We start from the raw sequence: 16,388 nt of genomic DNA on the forward strand, positions 1-16,388 counted from the left end.
GGCGGTGCGGCTGTTCGCCCCCAACGGCTGCCCTGGGGTCTCGGGGCCGCCCGCTTCCGGCTCAGCGAGGCCGGGAGGGCGGGCTGGGGATGGGGAACGGGGAAGGGTTAGCTCCGGGGATGGGGCTGTGAGCTCCGGTTGGGGCTGACGAGAGCGGGGGTCAGGAGGGGACGGCGCTCGGGGGACGCGGACGGCGACAAGGTTCGCACGCGGGCGGTGAGGTTCGGCCCCGCCCCCTCGCATCGCCCCGCCCCCCCGCCAGAAAGGGGCGTGGCCTCCGCGTTTGGCGCCGCGCGGCTCCTCTCGGCCGCCGTCGGCCGCCCGCTCCCCGCCCTCCCGCTCCTGCCGCCATATTGTGGCCGCCGCCGCTCGGAGCCGTCGTCGGAGGAGCGTCCGCCCGGGGACCCGCGATGGGTGAGGGCGGCGGGGCCGGGCCGCGCGCTCGGAGCCGCGGTGCCGTCCAGCCGGGGCCGAGCCATCCGCACGCGGGCGGTGCCGGCCGCTCCCGTCTCGGGGCCGCGCACTGAGTCATCCCGGGGCGGCGGGCCGGGGGGCGGCAGCCGCGAGCGCGACCGTCGGAGGCGGCAGCCGCCGGAGCTCCGCGGAGCCGCGTGCCGCTCTCGGGCCTCTCTCGGCGCTCGGGGCGGCGGCGGTGCGGGCCGTGCTTCCGCGCGGAGCCGTTGGGCGCGGCCGCCGCTGTCGGTTTGCGGCTCCGGAGCCGTTCGCGTTCCGCGCGCTCGGAGGTCGGGGCGGTGCAGGGCTCTGTGCCGCCGCTCCCGTCTCTTGGCCGGCCGTTGGCGGCTCGGCGTTGTTCGGGATCTCTCGGCTGGGTGCGGCTGTGAGCGCTGCGGCGGCTCTGAAGGCTTCGTCCCGTCCTTCCTGGCGGCGATCGCCCAACGCCGTTCTCTTTATCGGTGTAACGTCGCTCGCTTTTAAGACGAACGAAGTTCGGGTTCTCGTTGTTCCCGGCGAACGGCCCCAGCTGCGGGGCTGCGCTGCCGGCCCTGCTGTGCTCTGGGCGCTCCGGCTCCTCCCGTTGCCGTGCGCTCGCACGCCCGCGTGTGTTCGCTCTGCTCTGCTGAACGGACCCGCGCAGCCGATGGATCCCGGATCCCGTTGGTTATTTGGCTGCTTTGCTTTGTTTGCTCGAGTTGAGGCGAGCAAACATGAACTTTGTGAAGGGGAGCTGCGCTGTTAATGGTGGTCGGTGTCAGAGCTGAAGTGCCCCTTCCTTCAGCACTGTGCTTCTGGTCTGTGCTGCTTGTGAGGTCTGGAGAAATGCACCGATGGAGCTCAGTGCTGGGTGCAGCTGCTGTAGAGCTCTGCTGGGCCGGCTGAGCTTCTGGGATGTTGCTGTGTTTGGCCGCTTTGAGTGGCTTTAGGACTCTGTAACGCTGCAGCCTCGGGTTTGAGGTGACTCAAAGTTAATCTTCATTGCAAGGAGTGTCACAGGGGCTCTCTGCCCCCTGACAGGAGGCTGTTATCCCTCATGCATCATCAGTGTGCTCCTAAGGGAGCTGAAGGCCCTGGGATGTGCAGAGAGGGCCTAAAGCTGCCAATCCCTGGCTCCAGGACTGTAGGGATAAGAGGAGGAGATGGAGCTGAAACATAAGCGGGTCTCACACAGCCAGGCTCGGAGCCGAAGGGCTGCCACTGTTGGGCTCAGCCTGGTGAAAGTCAGAGGTGCTGCAGCCCCAGTCCTTCCCCAGAGGATTCCTGCTCCCTCCCCCCGCAGCCGCTGGGCTCTGTGCATTCCAGTCGTGCTGGAATCGCTGCTCCCGGTGGCCAAAGCAGTGGGATGAGCCGGGCGGCCACGAGCCGTGCACATAAGTGTTTGGTTGGCACAGGCTGTGCTGCACACGGAGTGCCTGGCCTCGGCTGCATGCTGCGTTTGGAAGCACTCTGAAAGGGTGCTGCTGAGTGTAAGAAACACGGGAGGACGTGCGGTGGCGCAGAACTCGGGGCAGGCTGCTCCGGGGGGCTGTTCTGCAGCTCTGACACAGCCGGGGGAACGGCCTCACATTGCTGCTTGTTTGATGGCACTGCTTACAGAACTTCTTGTCCTCCTGCAAGCAGAACTTCTCAGCTTCCTTTTCCGTCATCTCCTAAGCAGTTTTGTGGGTCTCCCCCAGTGTCCTTTGCACTGCGAAACTATCAAAATTGCGGGGAGACAAAACAACGAGCTCCCAAGAACAAGTTTGTGTTCTTGGCTGATGTCTGGTGGCGGTTGGGAGCTGACCTTGTGCTGTGGGTGCAGGCAGTTCAGCTATCTGTATTTGCTGCTGCTAACTTCATTTAACTTGTATTCAAGGAGCACAGATTATTTAGGCTTCGCTTTCTGCGTTGCCAGCTGAAATCATTAAAATGCTGTGGATGCAGCTTGGAAGGGAATCCCCTGGTCAGGTACCGGGTCTGTAGCTGCTGTTCTGCAGAACCTTTATGCTGTGGTGTAAAACAACTGCTTCAACATCACTTTAAGAACCAACTAAAGAAAAATGTGATGTAAAGTGCATTAAATCTGAGGTTCAGAACAACTTTTGTCTGTTACTTCTCAAACTTCAGCAACTGCAGCAGGTGAGCACATGAACCAGAAGCTGTCATGGGTACCTGCGGAAGATTGCCCTCGTTAAGGGTGTTTTGGCTTTAAAAAAATAATAGAAAAAGCCATGTCAAATCTCAGTGTAACTGTTTCTGTTCTGCCCCTTCAGTCTGACTCAGCAGCACCAGTCCTGATTTAGGCATGCGAGTTCCTGCAGTGACTCAGCTGGGAGCTTTAATCAGCAGCTGAAAAACTCTTTGAAGCCAATGCTTTCTGTAGTGCAGGGCGGTGGGAGGAAGGTCATCTGCAAAGAAGTGAGGTTGGGTTTCTGATTCAGTAATGCTAAGAAGCTGTTACAATGTTGGTGGGGCAGTAGAGACCCTGGATTTGCTTTGTGGCTGAATGCTGTGGTTGGTGTTTGGCTTCGACGCGGGTGCTTGTAGTCTGAGTGCTCTGCTGATCCCTGGTCCAACTCCCACCCTGCTTTTCCTTCTCCCATGGGTGATAAACACGTTCTCATCGTGCAGTATGTGGTAAGGAGGAATGGCTGCGAGGGAATTCTCAGCTCACAGGATGCTTGAAATCATTCCCAATATGAATTATCTTGATTAAAGCCTGGCTTTGATTTAAGTGTGCTGGTTTTGATCAATGATTTGATCCCAGAACTTGTCCAGCAGTGCTGTTGGTCAGGTAGGCTTGAGCTCAGCTTGTTGCCTGCACAGTTCTGGGGCTGGAAATCCTGCTTCCGTTGAAGAGACGATACTGGGAGCTCGGCTGGATGAGTTCTGAGCAGTGAGCAGCTGCAGGCTCTGCCACAGGGGTTTGTCTGCAGCGCAGCCTGCGTGGTGCAGCCCAGCTGGAGGGGCTCCTCAGGTCGCTCTGGTGGGGCTGCAGCCCCGGTGCTGCGGGAGGAGCAGCTTTGTGCTGAGCTGCTGCCGAGTGCTGCAGGTACAGCAGAGCCAGGACCTCTCCTGGAATGGCATCAGAACAGTTCTGTAACTCAGGGCGTGGGCTGATACTATCTGGATTTAAGGCAGGGCTTTGTTGGCTCTTAGAGAAAAACCTTCCCTAGGAGAGGTGCGGTGTAATCATACTGGTTTGATTGGCTGCCTAAATGCAGCTAACAGAAACATACTTTAATAGGCTTCCACAGCCACCTTAACCAGGAGCTTCTCTGTAAAAGGAGAAATTTCTCAGAGCAGCATTTTGTATATGAAGTCACACAGTGGAAATGTGTGGCTTGAGAATTGTCGGTGTCACACGGAAATGAGGGGGTGATTGCTTTTCCTAATCAGAAAATCCCAATTATTCTGCCACTGTGATTCGGTGGCATCGCTGTGTGGGTGTTCGCACTGGGAGGGCTTGAGTCAATAGGTAACGCTGCAGAAGCCTGACTGCAGGTGTAGAGGATGCACAAATACTACAAGTAAAGAACTGGATCGTGCTTGGTGCGCTGCTGTGTTTTGTTTCGTGTGTTTGCACTTTGCTTCGCAGTCTGGTGCCTACAGCATCTGCTGAGCTCACAGCAAAATCACAATCTTGCATCTGTGACATTCATCAGTTGCCATAGAAATGGAATGTATTGTAACAAACTGTTGTTTTGACACTGTCAGAGTAGTGAGATAGATGGTGGGCTGGAAAAAGTCAATGGGAAGAACCTGAAGAGAGAAATGTGTGCAAGATAAGGAGAACCAAGAGCCCACAAGGTGCTGCGTGCTGGTGTGCGGCGGCCGTACAGCTGGCGTGCAGAGATCCTCCTTGGGCTGGCTGGGGCCTTTGGCTTTCCGTGCAGTTCCAGGTGGCTTTGAACGCTGCTGAAACCCAAAGACTGGATATCTGCCATGCAGCTCTGAGCCCGCAGCCTCAGCTGTGCTGCTGTGCTGCTGTGCAGTGTGAGTCGTGCGGCTGTGGGCAGCTGAGCTGCCATGTGGCACCAGGTTTGCGTGGCCTGACTGCATCACCTGCGCCGTGCGAAGCCTCTGAATCGCTTTTTGCTCCTCCTTTTCTTAAAAACTACCTGTTCATTGTAGGCCTTGCCTTCCAAAGGGAATTAGGAAATTTGTCTTTATTAGGGTTAAGTAAAAAGCCTTTTCCAAATCAAGCTGTCGGCTGCTGTGTCCATTTGCTGCACTGACCAGAGGATCTTGATTTGCGGCGGTTGTTTCTTTATCCGCTGTTTCTCACAGGAGTGTCCTTGGTATTTTAGCTAGGGAAGGGAATGCTATCTTAAAAAACAAGTCCTGTGAAAAGAGAAGGGTCTTTTCCTTGATGTTCAGTGTCTCCAGTTCTTGAAAACCTCCTGAAAGTGTTTCCTCTTATGCTGATGTAGGAATTCTTCCAGTTGCCTCTTCTCTCAGCAGCAGTGAAGGCTGGATGTTTGCACCTGGAATTGCCTTTCTCCAGTGCTGTGGGTGCTCCCGTAGGGCAGAGAGGCCCACGGCATCCCAAGCTGATGTTGGGAGGGTTCCAGCCTGGCTGGAGGCAGCTGATAAGGCAGACTTGGACTTTCTGTAAGCAGTGGCTCTGGTGCTTAAAATTCAAAGGAGATGTTAATGACGTAGGGCCACAGACTTTCACAGGTATTTCTTGCAGCAGCTGAGGACAGGTGGAAGAAAATAAAGATACTGATGTCCAGCTGATGGTCAGAGAGGAGTAATTTGGTCTCGGGGTTAATTGTCAGTTTGCTGTGGGTTATCATTGCTTCCTTCCTGTCCTGTGGAGGGTGTGGAACTGAAGTCAAACAGCCTTCCTCACGAATGGGAGAGGAGGAGTGTTTGGGAAGCTCTGTGCTCAAAGCAGAGGAGTGCAGCCGGACGGGGCTGAGGAGTTGATGTCTGTGTGCTCGGGTTGGTGCTGGTTGGTCTCTGCTGGCTGGTGCTGCTCGGTGCTGGTTGGTGTCGCTGCCCTGGGCAGGAGGCAGGTGTGCCAGGAGTGAAGCTGCAGTTCTGCCTGAGGCAGATATGGAGCAGCAGAAGTAGGTCAGGTGCTGAACGCTCGCAGTCATCTGGCAGGACAAACACAGCCTATGATACGTACGGCTAATCTTTCTGCAGTGTTTTTAACTGGAACTGTAAGATAAAGACCTCTATTTACTGCACGCTGTTGGATTTCTGCCATGTGTGTGTTTTTGTGTTTTGGTGCTCTCACAGCCTGCTCCAGAGCACTGCAGTTAGTACAGCTACGGAGTGACAATCTGGCTGTGCCCAGAACAGCCTGTGGTCGCTGTCTGAGTGCGGGGAAGCATCCAGGTGTGGTTGTGTCATGAGGATACGAGGGAAATGGGTTCTGCTGAAAACTGGAGCTCGGCTGTTGCCTCCTGAGGATGGCAAAGCTGTTTGAGGAGAAGCTTTTCGTGTTGGCCGTGTGCATCAGTGCTGTGAAGTTGGATCCAGGTTCCTTTCAGAGCGGTGAATCTGCTCTGCTTCCTGTGAACTCGATGTCCTGTTAACAGCACGTCATTGGAGCTGATGTCTGGATGCCATTGTAAGGCAGAGCTGCTTCCTTCAGCACTAAGTGTTCTAGAGGCACTGCTTCACCCGCCTGCTCTGCGCCGGCTCCTCTGCTTGAAGGGACGCGCGGGTGGAGGAGTGGAGAGTGACCAGGAGCCTGAGGCCTCTTCTTCCTTTCACAGACAGCATGGCGAGTCCTGCGAAGGATAACTATCGAATGAAGTGCTACAAAAACAAAGCCCTCAATCCTGAGGAAATGCGTCGGAGGAGAGAAGAGGAAGGAATTCAGCTGCGCAAACAGAAACGAGAGCAGCAGGTGAGGCTCACCTCCACTGGTTGGTGTGCAGCCTTAATGCAGCCAAGGCTGTGCTGCTGCCTAACCGGGGCACTCAAGGATCTGTGCATTAAGGTTTGTTGGCAGCCCTGGTTATTTCTGTCCTGAGATCTCTTTTCCTCTGTACACGATCACATCAAGAGCCCTCCAGGCACTTTGGGGCCCTAAAGGTTTTTGTTCACAGATCCTTGGTTTTAATTTTAAGGTTTGGTTTTGTTAATTAGTAAATGGGGGTCTTGCTCCAAGAAGCAAGACAAGTGGAAGTGTGCACTGCATGTATTTCTTGACTCTGAGCTGTTGGGTTTTTTCTGCTTGGAAGTCTGACAGTGAGAGGTGATTCCCAGGTGATGCGTGGGGCTCAGACTGGTTGCATCACCTACAAGCTGCTCTCTCCCTGCTTTTCCCAACTTGTTAGGCCAAATTCTGCACTTGCATATGCCCGTGTTTCACTGACTTGGGCGTTTGCGTATCTGAGGGCGAGGCTTAGCATGCTTTATTATCAGGGTTTGTGTGCCAAGCTGGTCTTCACTGTGCAGAGCTGTTACTGATGACTACTTTTTTTTTTAACTTGGATTGCACTTAGTCACAGCTGACAGTATCTCGTTTGAGGAGCAGGGGCATCTAGTTATGAAGACTGTTAAACAAACACTGCTTTCTAATAACTGCTGTGCTCTGTTCTCTGCCAGCTCTTCAAAAGAAGAAACGTGGAATTAATCAGTGAAGATGCGTCCATGTTTGATAGCCTCCTCATGGACTCCTACGTCAGTTCCACGACGTGTGGGGTAAGGCGCCTTTCCCTGCAGTCACACCTTCAGGCCTCGTGCTGTGGGCTGCTTGGAGCTGACAAACCTCCACCTGTTTGTTTCCCTGCTGTTGAGTGTGTTGCAAACATTACTACCACCGACTGGAGAAGTGTGCCAGGAACCAGACAGCGTGCCTTAATCTCTAATAGCACATCCCTGGGTTACTAGCTGAGAACAGAATTGTGGTAGGCTGTCTTGACTGTGATATCTGAAATAAGCTTAATGTGACACGGAACTGCTGTTCTGTTTCCTTTCTGTCCTTTAAGGAGGGAGTGATCACAAGAGAGATGGTAGAGATGCTTTTCTCAGACGACCCTGATCTTCAGCTAGCAACCACACAGAAATTCAGGAAGTTACTTTCTAAAGGTAAAGACAACATCCCCCCCATGGGGGCTGACATAGCCTTTTATGTGTTTGTGTGCTTGCAGTGTTGTACAGAAGCATTGTGCTTATTAAAAAATAAGCATTGTGTTTGAGGCAGGCTGTAATATTAAGTTTGGATGAATTTTACTGAAAGCTCCTCTGGTGAGCTGATCTGCCGCGCTCGGTGCAGCCTGAGGCCACTCAGGTCAACAGCTGCACATGTTGTCATTCACCTCTATGAGACCTGTATACTGTTTTGATCTTGCGTTGCTGTTTCAGAGCCAAATCCTCCAATAGATGAAGTGATAAACACTCAAGGAGTGGTGGACAGATTTGTGGAGTTCCTGAAGAGAAGCGAGAATTGCACACTACAGGTAAGGGAGGCTGCTGAACCCTGCCGGCAAAGCAGTGTGAACCTGGGGCTGCTGTGGGAGGCGGGTGATGTCTGCAACCCAGAGTGTGCAGATGTGATGCATGGTAAAGCTACTGAGAATGCTTGGAAGGGGAAGGGAAAAAAAGGCAGTTATAATTTAGTCTCCATTGAGCTCTTGGAAGAATCCTGGCAAAAATAAGCAGAAGTTACACTCCAGTTGCTGCTGAGGGAAATGTGGCTTTTCTGTGTCTGATGTTTCTTACGTGGGCAGGCATGGAGTAAACATGCAGGAATCAGTTGCTTCAGCAAAGCCCTCGGGTGTGGGGGGCAGTGAGTGTTGGAAATGGCTTCAGTGGTGCTGACCTGTGTGGGGCAGAAGGACGGGCGAGGGGCTCCTGAGCGTCCTTCCAGTTTGGTAATAACTACAGTTATCTTGGAGGGGCCAGAGGTGCTTCCATGGCTGCAATTGGATCTCGGAGTCGATAGCTGCCTTTGTTTTTTCTATCTGCTGTGTGGCCCAGGGCCATGCAGTGTGAGGAAATTCCCTGCAGGAAGTGAATGAAAGCCTGCACTCTAATTAAGACACGAGTGCAGAAGTAGATCCTTGGTGCTCAGCTGGTCTTGAACTCAAGGCACCTTCCTGCTAGTAGCAGGATGAGGGTGTGCTGAAACTGGTTGCACTGAACAGATGAAACTTGTTATTCTGTGTATTTCTGGGCTGTACATCTTCACTCTTCATGCTGGAAAATGGTCATACGAGCAAAATAATGTGGTGTGAGTGGCATTTAACAAGCAGTAGCTTTGCTGTCATCCTTTGAGAAATTGTGGTCTCTGAGAAGGCGTCTAGCAGAGATGGTTGTTTTCTAATTGCTCAAGAAAATCTTTGAGTACTGAGGTGTTTTATTTGGGGAACGCTTTCTTTTTCAATAGAGGAGTTTGTGCTGAGACTTCCTGGCAGATCCTGCTACGTCTGGGTTACTTTATTCACGTCCCCTCATTTCTGCTTTTTTCAGTTTGAGGCAGCGTGGGCACTGACGAATATTGCATCAGGAACTTCCCAACAGACAAAAATAGTAATTGAGGCCGGGGCAGTTCCTATCTTTATAGAGCTGTTAAACTCTGACTTTGAGGATGTTCAGGAACAGGTAAGGCTCACTTCTCACTTTGGGGTTGGGGGAAGAACCACACGTGACTGAGGCTCAGTGTTCAAAATGAGTGGCTGGTCTGGCAGCTGGCTGCAGCCTGTGAACTGGAGAGCCTTTTTCTTGGAGTTCCAGGAAAGTGCTTTCTTAGCAACCACCTTTTTCTTCCTCTGTTCAGGAACTGTGTGAATGCTAAAACTGTTGCTATTTCCTTTCAGGCTGTCTGGGCATTGGGGAACATTGCTGGAGACAGCTCTGTGTGTAGAGATTATGTCCTTAACTGCGCTATCCTTCCTCCCTTGTTAATGTGAGTAGCCATGAATACTTGCCAATACAGTTCTCGAAGTCCCATTGTATGCAGCAGAGCAATATTTGAGCTGGGCAAATGGATTCCCTATAAATGTGATGATGGGAATCGAACTATTGGTACCAGATGATAAACTGGCAGTTCAGACAAGCATATGATTGATAGTGGGACTTGGTAGATAACATGCCTTCTCACAAACCTTTACACTGCTCTGAATCTGAAGTGGGTGCTGCTGCAGTGTGCTTGCCTCTCTGAAGTCACAGGGCTTCCTGTTTCCCTGCGTCCCTCAAACTGCCTGCTCTGTGCTTGTGCTGTGGATTTCACGTGCTGGTCTGAGTGGAATTCTATGGCACTGAGGAAAGGGAGCAGGTCTGCAGGTGTGGTACACGCTCACCACAGGCAGAAGATGCGGCTGCTGCGTGTGCTCTCACTGCTCTGGAAATAATTGCTTGTAGTCGCTCATCCTTGGCAAAATGATGCTTTGTCACAAATGCTCTGGTTTGCTCACTTGTGCTTCTGTCAGCCCCTTTTGGGCAGTAGTTGCCTGAGCCTTTCTCAGCCCACGGGCTGTGCTGTCTTCACTGCAGAGTAGAGGGACAGCAGTTGGTGTCGGTTGGTCACCGAGAACCACCTGACAGATTGGGGTGCGAGTGTCTGGGCTGAATTTGAGTGTGGAACTGCATTTGATTGTCTTGCATTTCCTTCTGCAACCTCTCTAACACAGTTTGCCTTCCTGTTCTGTGTCACTGAGCTTTAGGAAACGAGCTGTTTGTTCTAGGAGCAGTTGTATTTCACCTTTCTTCGTGCTTATTGAGAGCCTCAGGTGACAAACAGTGTGGCAAATGGAACAGTGGATTGACTTCCTTACAATTGTTAGGTTTTTTCTCTCTTGTTTTGTTTCCTTTGTCTATTTCCACTAACCTGTGCTCTGTACTGAGGATATAATTCATGGTACTTGTCTCTTCAGGCTCCTTACAAAGTCCACCAGGTTGACAATGACACGGAATGCTGTTTGGGCCTTGTCAAACTTGTGCAGAGGAAAGAGTCCACCACCTGAGTTTGATAAGGTGAGAGTAAATGCCTTGCTGGCAGATGGGGAGGGGAGGCACCCAGTCAAGATGTTTGTCTAAGTTATTTTTGGCCGTTGGACTTCTGCAAGGTGTTCTGGGAAGGAGCAGGGTGAGGTTCTTCCGGCTGAGGTTGATCGTGCCATTCAGCAGATGTTTGAGTGCCTGTTTAATGTTCTGCCAGCCTGTATGCATGGCTCTGTTGGCAGCCCTTACCCAGGTGAGGGGCAATCTGATCTTCCAAACAAGTAGCACGTGCTGTGAGCTTCCCTTCTTGTCATGAACCCTGGAAGTTTGCAACTTTGCTCAAATTGTGACTGGAAATTCAATTCTGAGATGCCAAGCTGCTGTAAGGCCTCTGTAACTACGTATCAGCTTCCCCCTTTCATGGTGCTTCAGTGGCACCAGCAAAAGATTCTGCTGGCTCTTCAGGTCCATCTTTTTTTTTCTTTTCTTTTTTTTTGTAGAACTAAAATAATTTAAGATCAGTGTGTGCTTTTGTTTTGTTTCCTTTCTTTCAATTGGAAGTGTGCTCATTAAAGCTGGGAAGCCTACAGGGAAAGGGAAAACATTAAATTGCGTGTAAATGTGAGCGCGCTTCTGATGGCTTCTGCTCTGAATGCTGAACTGCTTGGGGGTTTGGAGGAGCAGTGCTCTTAGATAAGAACTGTGAGGAGCTTCTGAACTGCAGCACGTGTGGGAGCACTTCATCAGGGGTCTGCGCTCCAAAGAAGCTGCTGAATTTCGGAAGGAAGTGTGATGTGCAGCACTGCTGTCCTGCTGGTCAGCACAGCCTTGTGGTGTGGATGTGGTGATGTGCAGCGTGACTGACCTTGTGGGCTGCTCTGTTGCAGGTATCTCCCTGCCTGCCAGTGTTGTCCCGACTATTATTCAACAGTGACTCTGACTTGCTGGCAGACGCGTGCTGGGCTCTTTCCTATTTGTCAGATGGCCCCAATGAGAAAATTCAAGCAGTTATTGACTCCGGGGTGTGTCGGCGACTGGTCGAGCTGTTAATGTAAGTATCTTGTCTTGCTGCCTCAGCCCTGCAGGTGACTGAGCCTGAGTTCATATCATGGTGCATGAGAGTGTTCCCTGCCTTGTGGGTGTGCGGTCCAGGTCCTTAGCTGACTGCTGGAGCAGTTACCTGAGAGGGTCTGAAGTGGGTGGAGAGCTGCAGTTGTTGCCTTGGAGAAGATGCATCTGTTCCCTAGGAAGAGTGTACCAAGCAGAGGTTCAAGCTGATAGTTGGACTAGGCTGTAAAGAGAGGGCTGAGCGCTGCACCAGTTGGCACAGTCTTTGTTCAGGAGTGGAATGTAAACATTGAGATCTGTAATAACCCTGAAGATAAGTTGGGGTGTAAAGGATAACACTGCCTGTATCGTGAGTTCGGTTTGAGCTGGGGGTGGAATCCAAAGTGAATAATGCAGGCAGGGGGCTGGAGAGAGGATCTTGAAAGCAGCCGGGCAGGTGGTGAGACGTGTTTGTTCTTGTGCCATCCCTCCTGCAGGCACAACGACTACAAAGTGGCCTCCCCAGCACTGCGGGCGGTCGGCAACATCGTGACAGGAGATGACATCCAGACCCAGGTGAGGGCAGGACGGCCTACAGAGGCAGCACAAGGGAGCGGCGCTCCTGGTGCTGCTTTTGTGGAAGCTGGGCAGCGCGTCCCTCTTGTATGTGCAGCGAGTTCCTACAACCAAGGTTCCCAGAACACTCACTCATCTTGGAGTTTGGCTATTCCAAAGGCGTAGTTTTGGTGCAAAGAAAAATGTGGTTTTGAGATACAGAGATGGAGTAGCATACATTTCTTTATTGCACAACACTGCCTTTCCTTCCCTCTTCTTAAAAGGTTGGGGAGAGAAATGCAGTGCCCATGCAGCATATCCACTTGCTCTCTACCTGACACAGGTGGCCTAACTCCTGCTTTCTTTCTGAAAAGGTGATTCTGAACTGCTCAGCCCTGCCTTGCCTCCTTCATTTATTAAGTAGCCCCAAGGAGTCCATCAGGAAAGAAGCCTGCTGGACCATATCTAACATCACAGCAGGAAACAGAGCACAAATACAGGTACAGCTTTGAGTCTTCCCCGGGTCCCTTATAATAATCCTAGATTCCATGCTCAGCATTAATAATGAGATCTCTTTGGTTTTTCCCTTATCTGATGCTTTGTGGCAGCTTCTTGTGCATTGTTAATCTGACTTATTGCAGACTGGCTGTTTCTGTCCATTTGCCAAAGGAGCTAAAAAAAAAAAAAAAAGCTAATTGTACCTACAGAGGCTGTGAGTCTGTGGGTTGGATCGCTGGAAAAGAGATGCAGCCCCAATTTCTCCCTTCTCAGGAGTATCCCTTTGAAAGGCGTTAGCTTGTTGAGTTTTAATTATCCTTTTAATGGCCGATGTACAAAGGCAGATAAATGATGAAAGCATTCCTGCAGTATTGATGCAGCAATAGGGATCATCTGTGAGCTGGTCCCCACTCGATTACCTTGTGTGAATGGGGTTGGCTGGGGGATGGATTGGAGCAATGGCTGAAGGTAGTGGCTCGGGAAGGACTTTCTGAATTGGAAATGGAAGCAGAGCTTTCTTTCAGGTGCTTAACAGCCTTTTTAGAAACCGTGCTGCCCTTCAAACGCTACTGGCTGTTCTCTCTCCTCAGGCAGTCATAGATGCAAACATCTTCCCTGTGCTGATAGAAATCTTGCAGAAAGCAGAATTCCGTACAAGGAAGGAGGCGGCGTGGGCAATCACAAACGCGACGTCAGGAGGAACTCCTGAGCAGATCAGGTACCCCTGCAGCTCTGAGAGCTGCCAGCATTCAGACATTTCCTTTGTAGAACTGCTGAAGCGGTGAGGAACTAATTTGGGGAACCCCAGGGAGAGTGCCTAAGATGCATGCCAGGCCAATTAGATCCTCGCTGCTCGTAATTTCATTATCACCTGGATGTCAGAAGGAGCTACCTTAAAATCAGAAGGAAAAAAATGGGGTGGGAGGGGTATATATTAATAAATAGATGAATAACCTTGTAAGACAGCAAAATATAAAAATTACATCAGAGATTTCTTTCAGCTTGAACCACTTGTCCTGCTCTTTGTAACTGAGCAGTGCTGGTGCCTGCTATCCTGAAAGGTGAACATGTGCTCCTGGTCACCTCTTTTAGATACCTGGTCAACCTGGGTTGCATCAAGCCTCTGTGTGACCTCCTTACCGTCATGGACTCCAAGATCGTTCAGGTGGCATTGAATGGCCTGGAGAACATCCTGAGGCTGGGAGAGCAGGAGGCCAACCAGAGCGGGACGGGCATCAACCCGTACTGCAGCATGATAGAGGAGGCTTACGGTAGGTTCTGGTGCCGCTGACTTTGAGAACAGTAGAATATGTTGGGAGGTGTCTGCTAGTTCTTTTCGCTTTTCTGATGGTTGGAGTGGCTGGGTGTGCCCCAAACCAGCTGCTGTTTGTTCCACAGTAGATCACGCTGTCTTTAGAGTGTTATGATGCAGCATAAATAATGTCAGGAAGCAAAGACTGTTGTACTTGTGATCCAGGTTCCCTAGACTTAGAGGCCAGCCTGATAATTGTGGCTCTCGCTGTTGGGAATATTAATCAAAGTAAGCTGAGATGAGTGAGACCCACTTCATGGATCTTTGATTTGTCTAATTGTCCCCAGCTGTGCACTGCAAATGCATGATGGAAATCCAGAGAGACTTAGCTTTTCCCTGGAGAGACCTAATTTGGTGGCTTTGTCCTGTTCCTAAAGCTTTGAGGAACAGTTCCTATTTTGGTCTGAAATGCCCTGTATACTGGCAGTGGCTTTTCTCCTTTTTTTTTTCCTTGCCCTCTCACTGACTGTTACACTGTGTGTCCTGGTTCCTCCAGTAAGAATAATTCTTGAAATTCCTGAGCACGTGGTGCTTGGATTCTTTCTGTTCAGCACTGGATTTAATTAGGACAGCTAAAGCTGTTGCTGCCCTTCTGCTGGAGGCTACTGGGACGGGCCCTGCTTCCTGCAGCTGCAGAGCTGCTCACAGCCAGTGGTAGAAATTTCACTGACCAGTTCAGTGCTCGCAGTGCTTTGCTGGAGACTTCCTGCTTAACTGCATTAGCTAAACCTGCAACTGGAAAGATGAATGGTTGCTGATACAGATGGAATCCACAGGCAGCTGTGGAGAAACGGGAATAGTTAGCTTTAGCTGTCAGTGCTGCTCACAAAAGGCTCGTGTAACACAGACAAGCAATGAAGAGGGAAAGGGTGGAGGATGGATTGGGACAGCTTGAACGTTAGGGTCTCCTGTTTCTCATGTTCCACTTTTGTCTTTTCTAAGGCTTGGATAAGATAGAGTTCCTACAGAGCCACGAGAACCAAGAGATCTACCAGAAAGCCTTCGACCTGATTGAGCACTACTTTGGAGTAGAGGATGACTCCGCTTTAGCTCCCCAGGTAGATGAGAACCAGCAGCAATTCATCTTCCAGCAACCTGAAGCCCCTATGGAAGGCTTCCAGCTATAATGTGCCCCAGGCAAAGACCACCACAAATTTGCCAGAAAGCAACTGGGAGAAGCTGATTGTCCCATTCCTTCTCGCACATGGAAGGCTGAACACTCACTCCACCTGTTAGGAAACAATTCTTCCTTCAAACAACTAGAAAGAGTGCTTTATCCTCATGAAGAAAATGGGATGTCTTGCACGTTTTTTTTCTTTTTGCTGCTGCATACGTGTCTTTAAAGCAGGCATCTGGGTGGAGGAAGGACACTGAGGTAACAGATTGCACCTCTTGGGTTTTTTTTTTTCTTTGTGGTGATCTCTCCCAAATGTCACTTCTTACCTCGGGTACTTAATTGAGATTTCAGCGTTGGGTTGGGTAAGAACAGAAATAGAAAGTGAGTATTCTGACAAGAATAATTCTGGAAACCTGGGTTGATCTATTTAATTTTTTTGCACATGTTACTCTTATTAAAGACTCTAATTTGCCAAGAGCAGAGTTTAGCCCTGGCCTTTCTGCGCTCCTCTTGCAGCGGACAGTCCTGTCAGAGCTGGCCTGAGTTCCCCCAAACATGCTGTAAATGGACAAAGAAGCGAGAGGCTTCTGGGGGAAGGGTCCTTCCCCGTGTCCAGATTTTTTTTTCCCTGAAGAACTGCTGGTAGTATTTACAAGGATAAAAAGCAACAAACCCCAAAGCTGGTCACTGCGAAGAGGGCGGGATGCTGGGGTGGTCCTGGAACAGGAAGCACAGCTGCCACGGCACAGGCTTTGCATTGCTACTGATGGAAGCTGCAGGACTGCTGAAATGGTGGAACCCATCTTCATCTTTACTTGAATCCTCCCCAGGGCTGCGTTTCGGGTGCTGTGCTGCGTGCAGGGCGAGCTCAGCAGCACGGCGCCTGGGGCTCCAGGTTTACCTCCCGCTCACAGTCGGAACATGTACATTTTCCTTCGAGAAAAGAATCAAATCTCTGTATTTTTTATATTATATATAGGTAGCTATTTGTCTAATTGGGCTCCAGAGAAAACTATATATAAAATTTCTGTAACTTATGTAAATAGAACACTGTGAGGCAGGTGTGCCTGGAAACGACCCCGAGCTCGCTCCCTCGTCGTCCTGCTGCTTCTCCCGTTCACTCACGTACTGTACACGTAGCTCTTCGACCGCTCTGCTGGGCGCCAAGGTTTGCTCCTCACAGCCGCGGGGCTGAGGCCGGGAGGGGTGGGCCGGGCCTGCGTGCCTCTCGCCCCGCGTTGGTTTGCTGAGTCCGTGACTGTTGAACGAATAAAAACTTCTGTGCAGATGAGCGCGCTGTGCCGGAGCCGTGTGTGGAGAGGGCGGGCAGCGCGGGGCGGGCGCGGAGTCGTGAGGGCGGTGAGTTCCCGCCCGGGCCGCGCGCGGGGCACGCCGGGAGCTGTAGTGCGACGGGGGGGCGGGAGTGGCTCTCGCGGGGCACGCCGGGAGTTGTAGTCTCGCGGTGCTTGCCGCTTCTCGCCGCCGTCTCCCGGCAGCCCCCGCGGCTCCTCGTCG

At 51.5% G+C, this 16,388-nt stretch overlaps 1 protein-coding gene across 2 annotated transcripts; it reads left to right on the forward strand.

The window, feature by feature from the left end:
* The first annotated feature begins 325 nt into the window (after nucleotides 1–325).
* KPNA6 (karyopherin subunit alpha 6) lies at nucleotides 326–15,350 on the forward strand. 2 transcript variants are annotated; one of them, XM_042885032.1, is made up of 14 exons: nucleotides 326–414; nucleotides 6,171–6,304; nucleotides 7,009–7,104; nucleotides 7,392–7,491; nucleotides 7,768–7,862; nucleotides 8,875–9,006; nucleotides 9,222–9,310; nucleotides 10,278–10,377; nucleotides 11,232–11,395; nucleotides 11,889–11,967; nucleotides 12,321–12,446; nucleotides 13,035–13,162; nucleotides 13,537–13,715; nucleotides 14,699–15,350. In XM_042885032.1, exons 1-14 carry the CDS (start codon nucleotides 411–413, stop codon nucleotides 14,881–14,883), a joined length of 1,611 nt encoding a protein of 536 aa, XP_042740966.1. In that variant the 5' UTR covers nucleotides 326–410; the 3' UTR covers nucleotides 14,884–15,350. The 2 variants fall into 2 exon arrangements, with proteins under 2 accessions (XP_042740966.1, XP_042740965.1); XM_042885031.1 differs by lacking the exon at nucleotides 326–414 and adding an exon at nucleotides 5,609–6,022.
* Nucleotides 15,351–16,388: the final 1,038 nt, after the last annotated feature.

This window comes from Lagopus leucura, unplaced genomic scaffold, assembly GCF_019238085.1.
Source record: "Lagopus leucura isolate 7727_CA_CO unplaced genomic scaffold, USGS_WTPT01 Super-Scaffold_100048, whole genome shotgun sequence".
NCBI classification, from domain to species: Eukaryota; Metazoa; Chordata; class Aves; order Galliformes; family Phasianidae; genus Lagopus; species Lagopus leucura.

What these genes read in the sequence shown, in the direction of transcription:
- KPNA6 (XM_042885031.1), top strand. An exon ending in TTGAGGATGTTCAGGAACAG is followed by an intron (nt 9,007 to 9,221) that starts GTAAGGCTCACT and finishes ATTTCCTTTCAG; the next exon opens with GCTGTCTGGGCATTGGGGAA. An exon ending in CACCACCTGAGTTTGATAAG is followed by an intron (nt 10,378 to 11,231) that starts GTGAGAGTAAAT and finishes GCTCTGTTGCAG; the next exon opens with GTATCTCCCTGCCTGCCAGT.